Genomic DNA, 18,729 nt, shown 5'->3' with positions numbered 1-18,729 from the left:
ACAAAATCTTAAAAAGCAAAAAAAAAACCCAAAAAACAAAAAACCACAGTGAGATATCACTTCACACCTGTCAGAATGGCTAAAATCAAGTCAGGAAACAACAGGTGTTGGCGAGGATGCGGAGAAAGGGGAACCCTCCTACACTGTTGGTGGGAATGCAAGCTGGTGCAGCCACTCGGGAAAACAGTATGGAGGTTCTTCAAAAAGTTAAAACTAGAGCTACCCTAAGACCCAGCAATTGTACTACTGGTTATTTACCCCAAAGGATACAAAAATACAGATTCGAGGGGACACATGCACCCCAATGTTTATAGCAGCATTATCAACAATAGCCAAAGTATGGAAAGAGCCCAGATGTCCATCAACAGATGAATGGATAAAGATGTGGCATATATATATACAATGGAATTTTACTCAGCCATCAGAAAAGATGAAATCTTGTCATTTGCAATGACGTGGACGGAACCAGAGGGTGTTATGCCAAGTGAACTAAGTCAGAGAAAGACAATTATCATATGATTTCACTCACATGTGGAATTTAAGGAAAAAAACATATGAACGTAAGGTAAGGGGGAGAAAAAGAGAACGAAGCATACCGTAAGAGACTCTTAACTCTAGGAAACAAACTGAGGGTTGCTGGAGGGGAGGGGGGTGGGGGGATGGGGCGGCTGGGCGATGGACATTGGGGAGGGCACGTGAGGTAAGTAGCATTGGGTGTTGTATGGAAGTGACAAATCAGTAAATTCTACTCCTGAAACCAGTATCACATTGTGTGTTAACTAACTAGAATTTAAATAAAAATTTGAAAGAAAAAAAAGTACTTTTGTTTTCACGTGCATTAGAAATTTCGTGAATCATCAAACCCGAGCCTTCAACGTTTCCTTTGTTCTCTGACTTAGGTTTGAAGAGACTGGTTTGATTTACACAGAGAGCACTGTGGTCAAAGCCCCAGAGAGAGGAGACAGTGGCCCAGAGAAGTCAGAGGTGCTCCATGGGACAGCCACTAACGCAAGCGTCAGGACTGAGGGCTAGTGTGCCAGCGGGCGGGACTCTGCCAGGACTGAAGAGCCCTGTCCCCCAAGTCCCTGCGGGGCTGCACCAGTGGTAACTGCCGGTGGAGAGAACAATCACCTAGGAGTGAATCGCGGCTACGGCTGAGACGTGAAAGCCGCGCTCCATGGTGACGAGCAGGCCACTGGCAGGAGAACCCAGGAGCCTCCGTAACAGGGTAGGAGGCAGCCAGGCAGCTGAGTGCTCAACGGGGAGCCCGTTCACCCTGTCCGGGAGCTCAGGGTGGAGACACAGTGGCTGCAGAGTGCCCTGGGCCCACAGACACACCTTACCAACCCAAATATCCTCACTTAAAAAGGAGCCAAGGTGTAGGATCCCAGGCAACTAGCAGTAATTTTTTTTTCAGTCTTTTATGTCTAATTTCTTTATTCAATGTAATTATTTTGAGGTTCATCCATGTTGTGTGTATTAACAGTTCGCTCATTTCTATAGTTGAGTAGTATTCCATTTATGGATTTTTAATTTTTTATTCTTATGTTAATCCCCATACATTACATCATTAGTTTTAGATGAAGTGTTCCATGATTCATTGTTTGTGCATAACACCCAGTGCTCCATGCAGAATGTGCCCTCCTCAATACCCACCACCAGGCTAACCCCTCCTCCCACCCCCCTCCCCTCTAGAACCCCGTTTGTTTTTCAGAGTCCATCGTCTCTCATGGTTCGTCTCCCCCTCCGATTTCCCCCCCTTCATTCTTCCCCTCCTGCTACCTTCTTCTTCTTCTTTTTTTTTCTTAACTTATATTGCATTATTTACAACTAGCAGTAATTTAACACAGACGTAGCTGCTGATCCCATGATACATACGTTTTTAATCAGTTACAAAGTTCATTGAAAAGTTTTGGAAAACACAGAAAGGTAAAACAAGGAAGTAAATAGAAATCCCGTTATCTTGTTCTCCCGAGATAGCCAACATTTAGCACTGCTGCATTTCCTTTCCACCTGGATTCTATTTGCCGCGATGAACACTCAGGCGTGCACTCAATACCCACTGCAGTCACAGCTGCGACCTGCCTGGTGGCCACATCTCCCCTGTGGCATCCGCCCCTGCAGGTGTGCTCTTCCTGGACCGTGTGAAAATCCACCCCCAGTGCTACCCGATCTCAACATTTCTACACTATTAGCTGTTTCTAACTTTAAAAGAAACCACAACACTAAAATTACTATATATACATCTTTTTTATTTTTTTGAAAGATTTTATTTATTTATTTGACAGACAGACAGAGAGAGAGCACAAGTAGGCAGAGAGGCAGGCAGAGAGAGAGGGAGAAGCAGACTCTCCACCGAGCAGGGAGCCCGACGCGGGGCTCGATCCCAGGACCCTGGGATCGTGACCTGAGCCGAAGGCAGACGCTTAACAACTGAGCCACCAGGCGCCCCTATATATACATCTTTAGGGACGAGGTTTTCTAGACCTAAAATCCTAAGAGATGGAATCAGTGGGTCAAAGGAAATGAACACTTTATAGAGGTTCTCGTAAGCTGTCAAGCACTCTCCCCAAAGTGAAAGCAATGTGCGCTCCACTGGCAGCCAGAGGGCACCCATTTCGCCTATCGACAATCCTGGGGTCCTGTGTCACCAGGGAAGCCACCAGATCAAGCCCCAACTGCGGCATGGCACACACGGGATGGGCTCCTGGCGCCTCCGGGGGCAGCTGTGGCTGGAGGGCCGCCCCGGGCTGTGGCGCACCCCCCTCGTGGCCACTTTTCTAGGAAGCTCTTTATGTACGGAGGAACCCTTCCCTGTCCTGCGTCTGCCCCCGGCTAGCTGCTTTTGACTGCGTTCAGCGGCGGCGTCCGCCGAGCAGGCCTTCGCCCTGAGCTGTATATGCTTGCGTTTTTCTTCTGGGTCATCTGGAGTTTCCTTCCTTTCTTTTTGTGAAGCCGCACTCGTCGGTGTGCCTGGGATCTGTGGCCGCAGCGCATGGCGCAGCTGGGAGAGCGCGAGGTGGGGCACAGCACGGGGGGGGGGGGTTGTCCCCACGGGCCACCCCTGCGGCTCCCGGGTGGCCCCCAGTGTGCGCTGGCCTGCGGGGGACATCAGCAGCAGCAGCAGAGCCCGCGCCGCCTCCACCAGGCTTCCGGTAGGAATGGCGTGGAGCCATTTACCCTGCCGTTTACCCATGTCCGCTTTCATACGGGCCAGCAAAGGACAGGAGCTTTCTTCCTAAGAGGCCCTGCCTTTCCAGGGCCGACTTCCAGCTGCTGTGGACTCTCCCCCACCAGCACCTGAGCATCTCGGTTGACACTGGGCTTCACCTTGGCCACCATCTACTTATATTCCATCATAATATACAAAAACCGTCACCTGTTGATATTTGCTGAACCACCAGCGAGTTCCAGCTTGTTACTTGTCAAAATTCCCACACCAGAAGCAATAACCAACATTTAAAAATGCCCTGAGCGGGGCGCCTGGCTGGCTCAGTGGGTGAAGCGTCTGCCTTCGGCTCAGGTCATGATTCCTGGGTCCTGGGATCAAGCCCCACGCGTGGGGCTCCCTGCTCAGTGGGGAGCCTGCTTCTCCCTCTCCCTCTGCTGCTCCCCCTGCTCGTGATCTCTGTCACATAAATAAATAAAATCTTAAAAAAAAAAAGGACACTCTTAACTATAGCAACAAACTGAGGGTTGCTGGAGGGGAGGTGGGTGGGGGATGGGGTAACTGGGTGATGGGCATTAAGGAGGGCATGTGATGGAATGAGCACTGGGTGTTATATGCAGCTGATAAATTACTGAACACTACATCTGAAACTAATGATGTACTATATGGTGACTAACTGAATTTAAATAAAACATTTTAAAAATGCCCAAAGGAGGGACGCCTGGGTGGCTCAGTAGGTTAAGCGTCTGCCTTCGGCTCAGGTCATGATCCCAGGGTCCTGGGATCGAGTCCCGCATCGGGCTCCCTGCTCCGCGGGGAGCCTGCTTCTCCCTCTGCCTCTGTCTCTCTCTCTGTCTCTCATGAATAAATTAAAAAAAAAAAATGCCCAAAGGACACACTAAATTGAAGCATAAAATCCCTGTTATGCCGGCTCTAAACCCCAAGAGTGATTGCCACATAAGCTCATAAGCGTGTCGTCCTGGAAAAGTAATCCCGGAAGGAAATGAAACTCGTCAATTCCAGCCGGTCCCAGGCCAGCCCGGAGCTGCCGTCACCTTTCTACGGCCTGCGTTATTATCCTCCTAAAAACACTGGTGTGGGATTCTTCACCAGGTTTTCGTTAGTCATCAGAATGGCCCACCTCTGCCAGTCTGGAGCCCCTCTGACAAGGCAGGAGAGCAAATGGAAAGCAAGGGACAGACTCCTCATGTCACCGTTAACTGTACTGGGAGCTCCGGGTGCAGGCAGGGGGACAAAGGACAGAGCGCTGTCCCCATCACAGCACGGAAAAGAAATCCGTGGAGGCTGCAGAGAGGTGGCCAAAGCAGGCTGCCTCCATCTTTGAAAGTCAACGTTTCCCCCGCAGGGAGACTCCTTCACGCACTCTGGGGGTGACACTATGGGCTTCGTGGTGAGTTGCCCTTTCACCACTGCCGGCACGGGGCCCAGAGGGGCCGCCAGTCCACGCACACCGAGCGACCAGCCACCTTCCCTCTCAAGGGCCGGTACCAGGCCTGGTAGTGACCCCGTGAAACAAGGGATCCCCCGAATTATGGCAAATGAGTGTCCTGATTTTAATTTGTATATAGATAGCGATTTTCATTTTTGACTTAATTTCTACAGTGACTCACTAGGACAAATGATCTGGCTTTTTTATGGAAATGAGGTAGTTTCCTCTTAAAATGTATTTAAGCTCAGAAAGTAAAAATATCAAAAATATAAATAGCGTACATGGGACCTGGATACAGGAAACCATGCAGCTGGTACAAGAATGAAGTGGTTTAGGGAGCACACTGAGTGAGGGGTCCCTTCTGCAGACCACCAGACTCAAATGAGCTGAGCTGGGCCACATATTTGGGGACTCAAACCAGGGAGAAACAGTTTTAGACTTGGACACAAAACTGGAGAAAATGACTGAATGGACACCCAATAAAGAGCTCACGGGAAACCCCACTGGGAAATGTGCCCGGGACACTGGGGAGGGTGGGCGACAGCAGGATGAGGCGTGCCCCTGGACTCCCAAGCAGGTGGGCATGTGGGGCCAGGGGTGACGGCAGCCACACATTCACATGGTCTGTCCTTCTTCACTATTTTTTTCGTTCTTTACAAAGTTTTCCAAACTTTCCTACACCATCACGTTTTGTATCTATTACAGAAAACCCCAAATGTTATTTAAAAAATGTTTCTTCTTCTGCAGAGATCTTCTGCTATGTTCACTAGCACACACGCTCAGGAATTTTACATACTTGGTCCGAAGAAGGAAGAAGCTCCAGGGCTCCGACCGGCGCTGCCACGGTGCCAAGTGGCTTGTACGGCCGCTGATACCAACCCTTAGCTGCCTCTCAGCCCCACACCAGCAGGGACAGGAGAGAAGTCGCTTTGCGCGGGTCAGTAAGTTGAACACGACCCAGTCCGTAAGGGAGCAGGGCTGGCGTGGCTGTGCTCTGAAACCCTGGGAGGCCGCACCCCTGCCCCGGAGCCTAGGACCTGGAGGCGGCCGGGCTGGCGTCACGCGGGTGCCCCCGGCCCATGCTCTACCCTTGCTTTTGGGGAGACGCCAGGCCCTGGAGGCTGACAAACTGGAAAACACTGCACCAAGACGACACGGAGCCCCCCCCCCCCCCCCCCCGCTGCGGGCAGGTTAGAGACTGAACAGCCTGGAGATGCAGGGGAAGGCAAGGCTGCTGGCAAGGGAGGGCCGCAGTCTGGAGCTGTGGTCGGGCCGGCATTTGCATAAAACCCTCTCACCAGGGAGGGGAACAGGCCTAGTCCACGGAGGAAGGGGCCTTCCCAGCGCAGCAGCACACCCTTATCGTCCAGGCTCTGACCCTCTGTTCAAGGCCTTGGGAGAGACTCCGGGAGCAAAGGTCAGTGTGAGGCCTGCCAAACACAAACGGCAGAACCAAACACAACAAAGGGGCCTGGACGATGCATGACACGCCTCGCATGTCACATCAGCAGACGGAGGCGTGAGGTGCCAGCTATGTAAGGCAGCGACCCCAAGGTGCTTGGAAACTCCGAGCGGAGCGGCTGCCAAGTTTGAGGTCAAAGGTGAAACAAGAGTGAAAACATAAAGGTGTTCTTCTAAAATCAAAAAGGCTGGCATGTAATAAAGATCCAGGAAAAGGGAATTAGAAGTGACTACACTTGTTCACACTCACGTCACAGCACCTTTCACGGGAGAGTTTTTTATTTATTTTTTTTAAGTTTTTTTTTTAATTTATTCATTCGAGATACAGAGATAGAGAGAGATAGAGAGAGAATATGAGCAGGGGGAGAAGCAGAGGGAGAGGGAGAAGCAGGCCCCCCGCGGAGCAGGGAGCCTGATGCAGGGCTCGATCCCAGGACCCCGGGACCACGACCCAAGCCGAAGGCAGACGCTTAACCATCTGAGCCGCCCAGGTGCTCCTCACGGGAGAGTTTTGCCGCGACTCTATTCTGGAAGCCTCTGTGGGGCCTTCGATGGAAGCCTGCGCTGTGATCACCTCCCCTAACCCTGGGCAGAAACCACCCACGGGGGTCCTTGCGGCTGGGGGCTGTCACACCCCTTCCCTGGACTTCTGGGTGGGCCCCCAAATGTACCCTGCTGGCTGCACCCCTTCCTGCCCAGCACGATGCCTGCCAGTGTGTGTGTGTTGGGGGGGTACACCTGCCAGTGCAGAGACTCCGAGCGCTGCCAAGGCGTCCCTCCCTCTGGAACGCCCACCTTGCATGGGAATCCCACTTCTTCCCAGTCTCGGACTATCATGAGTTATGACCCACCCCGGCGGGCTACAACCCCTCCAGCCTCCACCAGGCTTTCTGCCCCTCTCTTAGGGACGCACACACAAGTAAGATGTGTGAGAGTTTAGATCTCCTGTTCACGGTTCTCAGCTTGGTGTCCCCACAGGTCCTGACGGAAGCCTGTGACACCAGCCAATGCACGCCCCCTCAGTGAGGCACGCAGCAGCGCCCCGGAACCCTGATAATTCCAGGGGCCGGTCACTGCCGTGGACAGTCCTCCCCGGGGCGGGGGGTGGGGGGGCGGAACAGACAGCCTTTCCCTAGTGAGCGGGCACGTGGCGACAGACCCATCACTTCCACCCTCCAGTTGTGAAAACATCCTTGAACTTAATGAGGAACAAGTAAACCCGAGAGAAACGTGATTGCCAGCAGAGGGGACACACACGCTCCCACCCATTTCCACTTTAGTTTCTGGGTGAACAGAAAGAAAAAAAGTCTGTTTCAAGCGCTCGGCAAGCGGCATTCACACAGATGTTCTAACCGCTGCAAGGCCCCTGACGTTGCCTGAGGTTCCTTACGGCTCCTGCCCCCGCAGCCTCCCCTGTGAGGAACCAAAAGCTCCCAATGGGGGCAGGTCGTGCTCCAAGAGGCTCAGCAGCAAGTCCTTCGACCTCAGAGCCGCCATCTGTGTCCACCTGTATCTCTCCAATTCCCATCGCCACCAGAGGTCCAGGCTTAGATCTCAATACATAGGAGAATGCTATTATCTGCCTTTTTGTCTTTATCAGTTGGGCAACTTCTGCAACATTCAGTAGCTTAAAAATGCCCCGGCACAATGACTTTCTCGGAGGCAGGCAGTTCAGCTGTGCCCAGGACAGACGAGAGGTCAGCACAGTGAACTGAGATTTATTACGTCTCCAGGCGAGTGCCTTTTGCCCTAACAGAAGATCAGTGACTGTTTTAAAGCCCAGCCTAAGTGCCAGGGAACCAACGCTGAGCAATCTCCGAGCGCCTGGCTCATCAGGAAGCACGAAACGTCACGCAGCTGGGAGCAGAGTGGGAGGCCGGGGCGACCTGCCATCTCCCGGCCACCGGACACACTCAGGGGCAGCAAAGGTGTGTGACACCACCACATTGGTCTAGGGCCGTGTGAGCGACAACTTGTAATGTTCAAATTCATGAACCCGACAAACTGCAGCACGTAAGCTGTGGGAGGCATTGAGGAACCATGCTGCCGAGGCGAGGGGGACAGGAAGCTGGAGGGGAGAGGTGCGCTCAGGGAACCAGGAGGGGGAGTCACCAAAAGCAGAGAGAAACCCGATGTGTAGTTTTTGCCAAGAAGACAGCCAACCGGAGTGAGGTCGCCTTCTCTCTAGGACGGCAGAAGGCCACGCAGCCTCGGACAGGTGACGGTGAGCCTGAGCTGGACAGAGACGCCCAGGGCAGCGGTCCTAGCGCAGCCCACGTAGCTACAAATCCAGCTCCCTTGCCTTGGCACGTCCCAGCCTCTGAGGGCGAGTCCAGAGCCGTGGGCCCCTGTGAGGGGCTCCGGGTCCCCTGTGAAGAAGGCTGTGAGCGCCTGCCCACTGCCAAGCCCCCAGGGCCCCCGGCGTGCCCCACACTGGATGCTGGCAGGCTGCATGCAGGCCGCTGGGGTCCCAAGACAAGGAGCCCTCGCAGGAGCCGGCGGCCTTCAGGGAGCGCAACGCAGCCGGGCCGGAACAGGGCTACCTCGTGAGATTGGAGAAAAGCTCCCCGGGAGGCGAGGAGCCTGCCCTTTCAGCCCCAAGGGGCGCCAAACCTCACCCGTGCATCTGACCTCAGTTGAGTGAGCAGCTTTTAAGACGACAGGCGGTCTGGGCAATCCCTCCAGGAAGAGCCCAATTACTATCTTTATCTAGGATGAAATTAGTTTGTGTATGCCAAAGAACATCCTAATTACCCACCTCAGCTCCACTCGTGCAGCACACCCAATGGCTTGGCGATAAAGATTAGGAGGTTTCACAAAAGGGATTTCCCTCTACTTACACAGATGCCTTCTACAGAGTTGCTTACAAGGTTCTGCTCAAGTCTAAAAGCAGCCCAGATACAGGAGCGGGCAAGGGCTCTCCAAAGGCCTAATTCCAGAGGGTAAACCTAAATGGAGAGAGAGACACGTCTCTCCACACAGCGACACTGCATCGAGCCTCTGAGCTCTAGAGGAAAGCTGGTCAGAAACCCCAGAGGGAGATGTTCCACAGAAGACCGCTCACCAAGCAGCCGCGTGAGAGCGGCCCAGCTCGGGCGGGGCGGGGGGAGAAGGGCAGGAGAGAGGGCTGATGGCGGGGGGCGGCTAAGACACAGGGAGCCCGGCACCCTGCTGGCACACAGCGCCAGTCCTCGCCGCACCTCGCCCCGCTGTGTCTGTCCCCCCGGGGAACGGGCGGTCTGGGTTTCAAGAGCTCTTGCTGGTCGCAGACAAACCACACCGAGTTCATCATCACCGACTCCCATGTGTGCCCACTGGACTCTGCAAGGCACATTCCCGGGCAGATTCGACCCCACTGAGTCCCTCGTGCACTAGCTAAGACGAAAGCTTCCTACTCCGCTCTGAATGCAGTCATGGCTGTCTCCTACTTTAGGCGAGAAAAGTTCTTTGTATCCAGCTGTTGATGTAAAATTCCCAACCTGTCCTAGGTAAGTAATAAACTCACCTAAAAAAGGGAGCTCACACAAACATATTACTGCAGGGAAATTCAGCCACCTCCTGAAGTGGTCACGTCAGCTCCGGCTGCTCCAAGGAAAAGGAAACAGGAGGACCGTGCTGGAAATTCTGCTCCGGGGAAACCCTAGCCCTTCACGCTGGCAGCAGGGCTCCTGGGCTTCCAGCCAGGGTGATACAGATGGGGTTCAAGACTCCCTGGCACCACTGAGACAGGCTGAATCCAGACCAAGTGACAGGGTATGCCTGCCTCTGCCCACAGGAGCGTGAATGAGGGTCCAGGGAAGAAAAAGGAGGAAGATGTGAGCCTAGCAAAAGGAAGCAGACACCAGTGGAGAGCAGGCCTGCCCAGTTTGGTGAGAAAGCTGCACCTCATTTCAGGAAGAATCCACTTAGTCAAGCCTCCTGAACCCGCCCCGATGGCTCAGCGGTGTTCTCACTGACGCCGTCCCTCACCCGAAGGTCCACAGTTGTGCAAATGTAGGGTGTGGAGGCTGTTCTTCACACGGATCTAGCGCTTGGCGGCTAAGCCTATGAATGCTCCTGCCTTGCGAGCAGTCTTCTTGGGTTCACGTGGACACTCCGCTCTGGAGGGGTCAGGCAGCACTGGGAACGTCTGTCCCATGAGTTAGCAACAAGCACAGACGGACACAGCCACCAGTGCAGCTGTGCTCCCTCCACCAGGCTCTCTCTAAAAGCACACTCAGGTGTATAAAAATGTCCCTGAGCTGGAAATACAGACACTTGACTTGGAGCTACCTGGCTTCTTGGAAACAAGCAGGACATGTGAATAGGAGTGGGGGAAGGCGGTCTGTAGCCAGAGCAAGTATGAGTAAATATGCTCATAAGTCATCAAACCACTGGAGTGGACCGGCTGATGTGATTCGGGAATCCACAGAGTTACAGGGGCAGAGTGACATCCTAGACATCATCTGCCCATCTCTCCTGTGTCTCTCCTTCCAAAACCAGGCGTCTGGATATGCATGAAAACAGCTGTTTTAGGAATATGGGAAGCAGAGTGAGTTAGTTCTGTCTGCAGAACTCAGTCTATAATTTCATCAATCCTACAACATGTGCTATGACAGAAAAAGTAAAACTGGAGGCTGCTACCAAATCCAAAACTCATTTACAGTACCACCAAGGGTCTGTGGGCTCCAGCTCTGTGCCGGGCCCTGAGATGAGGCCTGACGCCGCAGTGCCCTGCAGGGGACTGCACTACAGAAGACAACAGGTGGTAACACATACGTGGACAGTAATGTGTGACATCAGGAAGTGATAAGAGCCACGAGGAACTATCGAGCAGGGTGGGAAGACAGGAGTGAGCGGGAAGGCCTCTTGGAGCAGCAAGATCTGAGCAAAGTCCCGGAGACAAGGAGGGCCAGCAGGGGCAGAGGACGGCTGGAGCGCAGGCTGGAGGAACGACAAAGCAGGTGGTGTGAGCAGAGGGAGCTGGGCCTCCTGTTCCAGCAATGCTCCCAGAGAGGCCACAGCCCCACCACCGAGTCCACACTGGAAACTGCGCATCTCCGGGAAAAGGGCTTCCATCAAAACAACAGGAAGATCAAAATCAAGCTCTGCCATTCAAATGAAGTTTTAAATTTCAAGACAGCATAAAGAGTGATTGCTGCAACACACAGAGTCATCAAAGCAGCCTTTTCAAGAATGAACGGCTTCAGTACACCCAGAATATGTGATTCACTCTGAATATTCTTTAAAAACATTACTTTGCCCAGTGTTAGGAAAGGATGAAAAAAATATAGCAGATTTAGTGAGGACAATTTAGTGTGATCTGGAGGATGAGAACCATCAAAACTGGTGCTCACACAGACTAAGTGTCCTGCTGCTTTACTGTCAGAAACACAGCGGCACAAGAAAGGGGCTGGTCTCATCATACAGGAGAGCCTGGCTTCATCCACCAAAAAACTGTAACAATGAATTCAGGACAAAGGACACAACCGTCAACATAAAAAAAAAAAAAAATCTGTTGCATTGTTATACACTAACAACCTGAAAAAAACAACAAAGGGAACAATCTCATTAACAATTGCACAAAAATAATAATATACTGGGGGCCCCTGGGTGGCTTAGATGGTTAAGCGTCTGCCTTCCACTCAGGTCCTGATCCTGGGGTCCTGGGATCGAGTCCCACACCGGGCTCCCTGCTCCGCGGGGAGTCTGCCTCTCCCTCTCCCTCTGTCCCTCCCCGTCCCTACTCATGCTCTCGGTCTCTTGTTTTCAAATACATAAATAAAAATCTTAAAAAAATAGTAAAATACCTAGAAATAAATTGAGCCAAGGGGGTAAAAGAGCTATACACTGAAAATTATAAGAAATTAATGAAAGAAACTGAAGATCACACAAATAAAGGGAAATATATCCCATGTTCACAGACTGGAAGAAATGATACTGTAAAAATGTCCCTAGTACCCAAAGCCACCTACAGATTCAATGCAATCCCTATCAAAATTCCAATGGTATTTTTCATCAGAAATAGAAACAACAATCATACAATTTATACAGACCCACAACAGACCCCAAACAGCCACAGCAACCCTGAGCAAGAACAAAGCTGGAGGCATCACGCTTCCTGATTTCAAACTATATCACGAAGTTTTAGTTGTCAAAAGTGTATGGTATTGGCGTAAAAACGGACACAGATCAGGGCGCCTGGCTGGCTCGGTCAACAGAGCGTAGGACTCTTGATCTCAGAGTCGTGAGTTCAAGCCCCATGTTGGGTGCAGAAATTACTTAAAAAAACCCAAAAAACAAAAAACCAAAACAGACACGGATCAACGGAACAGAACTGAAAGCCCAGAAATAAATCCACACATGTATGGTCAATCACAACAAAGAAGGCAAGAATATACAATGGGGAAAGGACAGTCTCTTCCACAAATGGTCTTGGGAACACTGGACAGACACAGGCAGAAGAATGAAACTGGACCCCATCTCACACTGTGCACAAAAACTAACTCTAGGTGGATTAAAGACTAGAAATGATGGAAGACCTGAAGCCATAAAGTTCCCAGAAGAAAACACAGAACAAAGCTCCTTGACACGGGTCTCAGTAACGACTGTCTGATCAGGACACCAACAGCACAGGAAACAAGACCAAAAGTAAATAAGTGCCCATCCCTGAACTCTACCCCTGAAACTCATAATACACTATATGTTAATTAATTGAATTTAAATACACAATACATATTTGGAAATGGAAAAATAAATTAATAAGCGGGACCGCATTCAACTAAAAAGCTTTTGCACAGAAGAAAATAATAATAAAATGAAAAGACAACCTACCGAATGAGAAAAAATATTTGCAAACCATCCACCTGATAAGGGGTTAACATACAAAATACGTAAGAGATTCGTACAACTCAACTGCCAAAAGCAATCCAATTTAAAAATGGGCAATTTCCTGACCAGACATTTTCCAAAAGAGGACATCCAGATGGCCAACAGGTACATGAAAAGATGCTTCACCACCACTAATTATCAGGAATGTGCGGATCAAACCCACGAGGAGGTATCGCGTCCCACCTCTTCCAATGCCTGTCATCCAAAGCTGAATTGGTAACAGTGTCAGTGAGGGTGAGGAAAGGGAAGCCTCAGGCACCAGAACTACTACGTGACCCAGCACACTTCTGGGTGAGTATCTGAAGGCAATGAGAACAAGAGACGCCTGCGCTCCGCTGCCCTCCTCAGCCTTCTTCTCAACGGGAGCACATGGGCAGGTGAATGGACGGAGAAAACGGGGGTGAGCCGCACAACGGACTATTACTCAGCCATAAAAAGGAGGACATCCTGCCATTTGTGAGGACCCGGACGGGCCCTGAGAAACAAGGCTAACTGAAGTAAGTCAGACGAAGAAAGACTCTCTATTCTCACTGTACATGCTGACTTCCATGTGGAATCTGAGCGGAACTCAGAGAGACGGAGAGCAGAATGGTGGCGGCCAAGTGCCGGGGTGCCGGAAATGGGGAGCTGCTTGTCAGACGGCACACCTTTCCAGTTATAAGGTGAGGAAGTTCTGGGGATCTCGTGTACACCACAGGGGCTGGGCGAGCAATTCTGTCTTGAGTACCGGAAAGCCGCTGAAAGAGTCGATCTTAAATGTTCTCGCCACACACGGAGGAGGCAGTTCCGTGAGGCGATGCTGGTGGTAACGCACGGCGGAGACCATTCGGCAGCACTATGCCTATCCACTCACCACACTACGTTTTAGGTTTGTACAATGTTACGTGTCAAGTGCATCTAATAAAGCTGGAATATAAAATAAGAGGCTTTCCCTCAAAAAAAAAAAAAAAGAAAAAAAAGGACATCATCAAGAAAGCAAAACCGACAATGCAAAGTATGGGGAGGGGCATGCACGTGCAAGTTGGGTATCTGACAAGGGGTTTGTACCTAGAATATATACAACTCAGTAATAAAGACAATGAACAAATAATAAAATAAAGAAGTGGGCAAAAGATCTGAATAGACGTTTCTCTAAAGAACACACACCAAGAAGCACATGAAAAGATGCTCAGGAAAATGAAAATCAAGCCACGGTGAGCTACCATTTCATACCCAGTAGGACAGCTATAATAAAAAAAGATGGGCAATAATAAATAATCTGGATGAAATTGGAAACCTCACACGTTTCTGGTGGGAATGTAAACTGATGCAGCTATGTAGGAAGATTCTAGAAATTCCTCAAACGGTTAAACAAAGTTATCACATGACCCAGCAATTCCACTCCTAGGTGTATACCCAAGGGAAATGAAAACGATTTCCAGGCAAACACTTGTACCCAAATGCTCATACTCACAATAGCCAAAAGGTAGAAATAACCTAAATGTCCATCAACAAACAGGTGAACAAGATATTGTATGCACACATCCACACAACGTAATATTATTCAGCCACAAAAGGGAGTGAAGTATGGACACGTGAACTTCGGAAAGCATCTTGCCAAGGGAAAGGAGCCAATCACGAGAGACCACATGTTGTGTGATCCCATTTATATGAAATGTCCAGAGTAAGGAAACCTAGAGAGAGAGAGAGTGGGCCAGTGGCTGTCAGGGGCGGGGAGGCGTTTGGGGATACTGAGTACGAGGTTCTGCTGGAGGCACAGAGGAGCGCACTCCACACCACTGACCGGCCACTTTGAACAGAGGTGCCGCAGCACATGCAGACTTCATCTCGCGAGGCTGTAAACACACCGACAGAGCTTCCTCCAATTCCATGATTTTCTGAGGACCGCCTGTCCTGCTCCAGCACTCAAATGTACATATGCACGTATTTTGTTTATTTTTAAAAGGCTTATTTTAGAGAGAGAGAGAGAGAGGAAGAGAGGGAGCAAGTGATGGGAGGGGCAGAGGGAGAGAAAATCTCCAGGAGACCCCACACTGAACATGGAGCCTGATGCAGGGCTCAATCCCGAGACCCTGAGATCACGACCTGAGCCGAAATCGCAAGTCGGACACTCAGCCGACGGAGCCACCCAGGCATCCCGTCTGTATTTTAAACAACAAGTGCCGTACGAAGGCCCAGAACCTGCCCTGCCCCTTGGGCCCCTCTGTGCTGCCTGTGGTCAGCGCCCACCCCAGTGGGCACCCGGGCAGCTCTCCGGACGCAGCCCAGCAGCGTCACTAGCACCCAGCCAGCCAGCTCACCGGAGGCCTGCCCTCCGCACGAGACCCCAGAGCGCCACCCGCTGGCCGGCAACCGCCCACCCCCTCTGCCACAGCAGGGGGGCTGGGAATTCACAACTTCCCTGATTTAGGGTGATGAGAAGGAGCTCTTGGTGCGCATTCCCACCGTAACACACACGCTACAGGACGGGGTGGCACCTGCCCCTCAAAACACCATTTCCCAGCCACGACTGTGGGACTGCAGGCACCGGGCCACGGGAAGCAGACAGGACCTGTGACCAACTGGCGAGCCCCCTCCTCTCCGGGCCCGGGGCCACCATCCCAGAGCCCAGCCGTTGGATGGCCTACCTTGGCGGCTGCGGGGAACGGGGCTTCGGCTTCTCTTTCTCCTTCTCGCGCTCCTTCTCCCGGTCGCGGTCTCTGTGCTGTCGGTCCTTCTCATCCCGCTTGGCTCGCTCTCTCTCCCACTCCTCTTTCCTCCGCTGCCGCTCCTTGTCACGCTCCCGCTCGCGTTCCCGCTCACGCTCCCGCTGCCGGCGCTCCCGCTCTCGGTCCCGCTCCCGCTCCCGCTCGCGCTCCCGCTGTCGGTTCTCCCGCTCCCGCTCGCGCTCCCGGTCCTAAAGCCAAACACACGTGCTGGGTGGCACCTGGCACCAAGTGCAGGCGGCACACTGAAGGCCACGGGGAACGATCTCAAGTGCTCACTCTGTTCCCAAGCTTCTCCTTAAAACAGCGTTAAGCCACGAGCCAGAGGCCAGCTTGGGACCCAACCTAACAGCTCAGCACCACCTGCCTCCCACCTCAGCCCTTCTGGTGAGGGGTGGACATGACCTGGCAAGGCCTCTCGTGGGCTTGGACCAAAGCACTCTGCTTGCTGGAGCCTGGTACAGAGGGTGCGCCCCAAAGTGGTGGCCCTTGCTTTCCTATGCACAACCCTTGAACATCTTTCTGAACCAGTCTGCACTCATCCGTTCATTTCCACTAATATTCAAAGGTAAAACAATAAAGCCCAAATCACAGCACGAAGACGGGTTTTAGGCTCCAGGTGGCCTTGTGGGGAAATGAAGCACGTTCCTGCTCTTTCCCTGGCCCGCATCCTCGGACATGGTGGGGGAGAGAGGTGACGGAAAGGGTGCTTGCGGCACCCATACCCTGGCAGCCTGGCCCCACCGATGCTCTATCAGGGAGAGAGGCACAGGATGGTCAACCATGGTCCCACCACCCATGGGTTCCCAGGGCAGTCACTTCCTTTTGGTCCTGAAAACTCAAAACTCTGTCATATGAGTCACAGGACAAAGACCGCCCCACTGCTCCCACCAGACCTTTTCTTAGCGGCAGGTTCCCCACCACTCTGAAAACATGAGGGACTCAAAACACTGAAACACGTTCGTTCATCGAAAAATACCAATACAGAATAGTCCTCCAGGAGACCACCGTGGCACAGCTGGGGAGAGGCCCAGGTTATGAAAATGGAGGGGGACAGCACAATTATAAATGGTATTACTAAGAAGCCTGAAGGAGGAATTTGTTCAGGAGGGTGGAACACACTCCCACGCAAGCTTATATTAATATTAATAACCCAATCGGCAAACCTAAGTTTTAAAAAAAACACAGCAGAACTACAGGTAAATTAAAGGAAGTCTCTGTTCAAACCACCACCAATTCAATCTGTGGATCTGAACTGTTCTCCGCAGTTAATTTAGGCTTCAAACTGACACACTGCCAACACAGGACTAAGATCGTATGAAGTCCTATAAAATAAAAAGGGGATCATTTTAAGGAATTGCCCAGTGAGCTCAGATGTGCACACCTGCATCCCACTTACCCGGTAATTATGGTACGGCTCCGTCTCCGTATACTGCACCCGGAAGTTCTCGTACTGCCCGCCACGCCAGAAACGCTCAATTTCATAGTCGTAATACGGGTCTGCGTAAGGCTCTAGTCTGAAAACAGAGCCCGGGAAAAGTAAATCTTGCCACTTGGGAATATTAATGCAAAAACATTACATAAAATGTTAGCAAACAGAATCTGACACCACGTTATGAAACAGACACCATGACTCAGTGGGATTTCTTCCAGGAGTGCAAGGTTGGGCCAATACGAGGAGATTCATGACAAACCTAGAGAGAAAAATCACAGGACTGCACCCACAGATGGTGGCAGTGTCTGGGACAAGAGTACCCACTCCTGGTGACAAAACGGAAGGGAAGTGGAGGTGGCGCTTTCCTAATGTGACCACACATATGTGTGCACTATGGGACTGAAGCCATGGGCACAGAGGGGCGTTTCTGTAAGGCCAGGCCAAGGTGAGGAGGCCACGGCCTCCAGGAGCACCCACTGGTGGGACAGAGGCCCAGCCACAACAGGAGGCCAGAGACTGGGCGAAAAGGAAAAAGATCTACAACCTGGAAACTGAGGCACAGTAAAGCCACTCCAAGCAGCCAGAAGAACCCAGCGGGGCAGACCGAGACCAAATACTCACCGCTTGGGAGAGAGAGTGGTCTGCATTTACAACAGTAAGCAAGAAACAAAAATACTGAGGAACAAAGTGCATTTAACCAGAAACGAGCAGAACGTATTTGAGGAAAATTTCACAACACCCTCAAGAGGACATAAAGAAATGGAAAAATGTTCCGTGCTCACGGATTGGAAGAACAAACACTGTTAAAATATCTACACATTTGGGGTGCCTGGGTATTATGCTAAGTGAAATAAGTTAATCAAAGAAAGACAATTATCATGATTCCACTTGCATGTGGAATTTAAGAAACAAAACAGAGGACCATAGGGAAGGGAGGGAAAAATAAAATAAGGTGAAATCAGAGAGGGAGACAAACCATGGGAGACTCATGAGGACAGAGAACTGAGGGCTGCTGGAGGGGAGGAGGTGGGGGACGGGCTGGATGGGGGATGGGCATTGAGGAGGGCACCTGTTAGGATGACACTGGGTGTTGTATGCAAGTGATGAATCACTGAATTCTACTCCAGAAACCAATATTGCACTGTATTTTAACTACCTAAAATTGAAACAAAAACAAACACAGAAAACACTGGAAAGACACAAAAACACACGTGAATAAATGAGACAATGTTCCCTGTGTTGGGTCAGGATGACCAGACACTGGCAAGAAGTCAGCTGTCTGTCCGTTAATTAATAAACGTAGGGTAATCCCAGTACAAACAGCAGTGAGCTTCTGCATGAAGCTAGACAAGCTGGCTCTCAGGTGCACAGGAGACAGAGGAAAGGGAGACCAGCCAAGAAAGACACGCCCTCTGAGACAATAAGCCACGGTAAGAGGCCTTTCTGGGGAGGAAAGGAATGGCCCACAGGAATGTGACAGGAAACCCAGAGACAGACCCCAGCAGGGAGGATAAAGGAGCCTCCCGCAGGGAACCACCACTAACCTCCGCGAGGAAGGTGAGGAGACCCCACCTTACCCACGGACCCAGAGGACCTGCCCTGGGGATGCCTGGGACCCTGATGGAGGAAAGAGGAAATG

At 51.5% G+C, this 18,729-nt stretch overlaps 1 protein-coding gene across 2 annotated transcripts in view; it reads right to left on the bottom strand.

Annotated features, from left to right (window-relative positions):
- The window catches only part of ZC3H18 (zinc finger CCCH-type containing 18), a 60,622-nt gene that overhangs the window by 10,530 nt on the left and 31,363 nt on the right, over positions 1 to 18,729 (bottom strand). For both annotated transcript variants that reach the window (XM_021705672.1, XM_021705673.1), the window contains 2 exons: positions 17,055 to 17,172; positions 15,578 to 15,846 (listed from right to left, as the gene is read on the bottom strand). In XM_021705672.1, the coding sequence (XP_021561347.1) occupies positions 15,578 to 15,846; positions 17,055 to 17,172 (387 nt within the window). The remainder of the gene's footprint in view (positions 1 to 15,577; positions 15,847 to 17,054; positions 17,173 to 18,729) is intronic.

This window comes from Neomonachus schauinslandi, chromosome 16 (genome assembly GCF_002201575.2).
Source record: "Neomonachus schauinslandi chromosome 16, ASM220157v2, whole genome shotgun sequence".
NCBI classification, from domain to species: Eukaryota; Metazoa; Chordata; class Mammalia; order Carnivora; family Phocidae; genus Neomonachus; species Neomonachus schauinslandi.
Note: the sequence above shows the minus strand (reverse complement) of the source record. Positions and strands in the feature narration are given on the sequence as shown.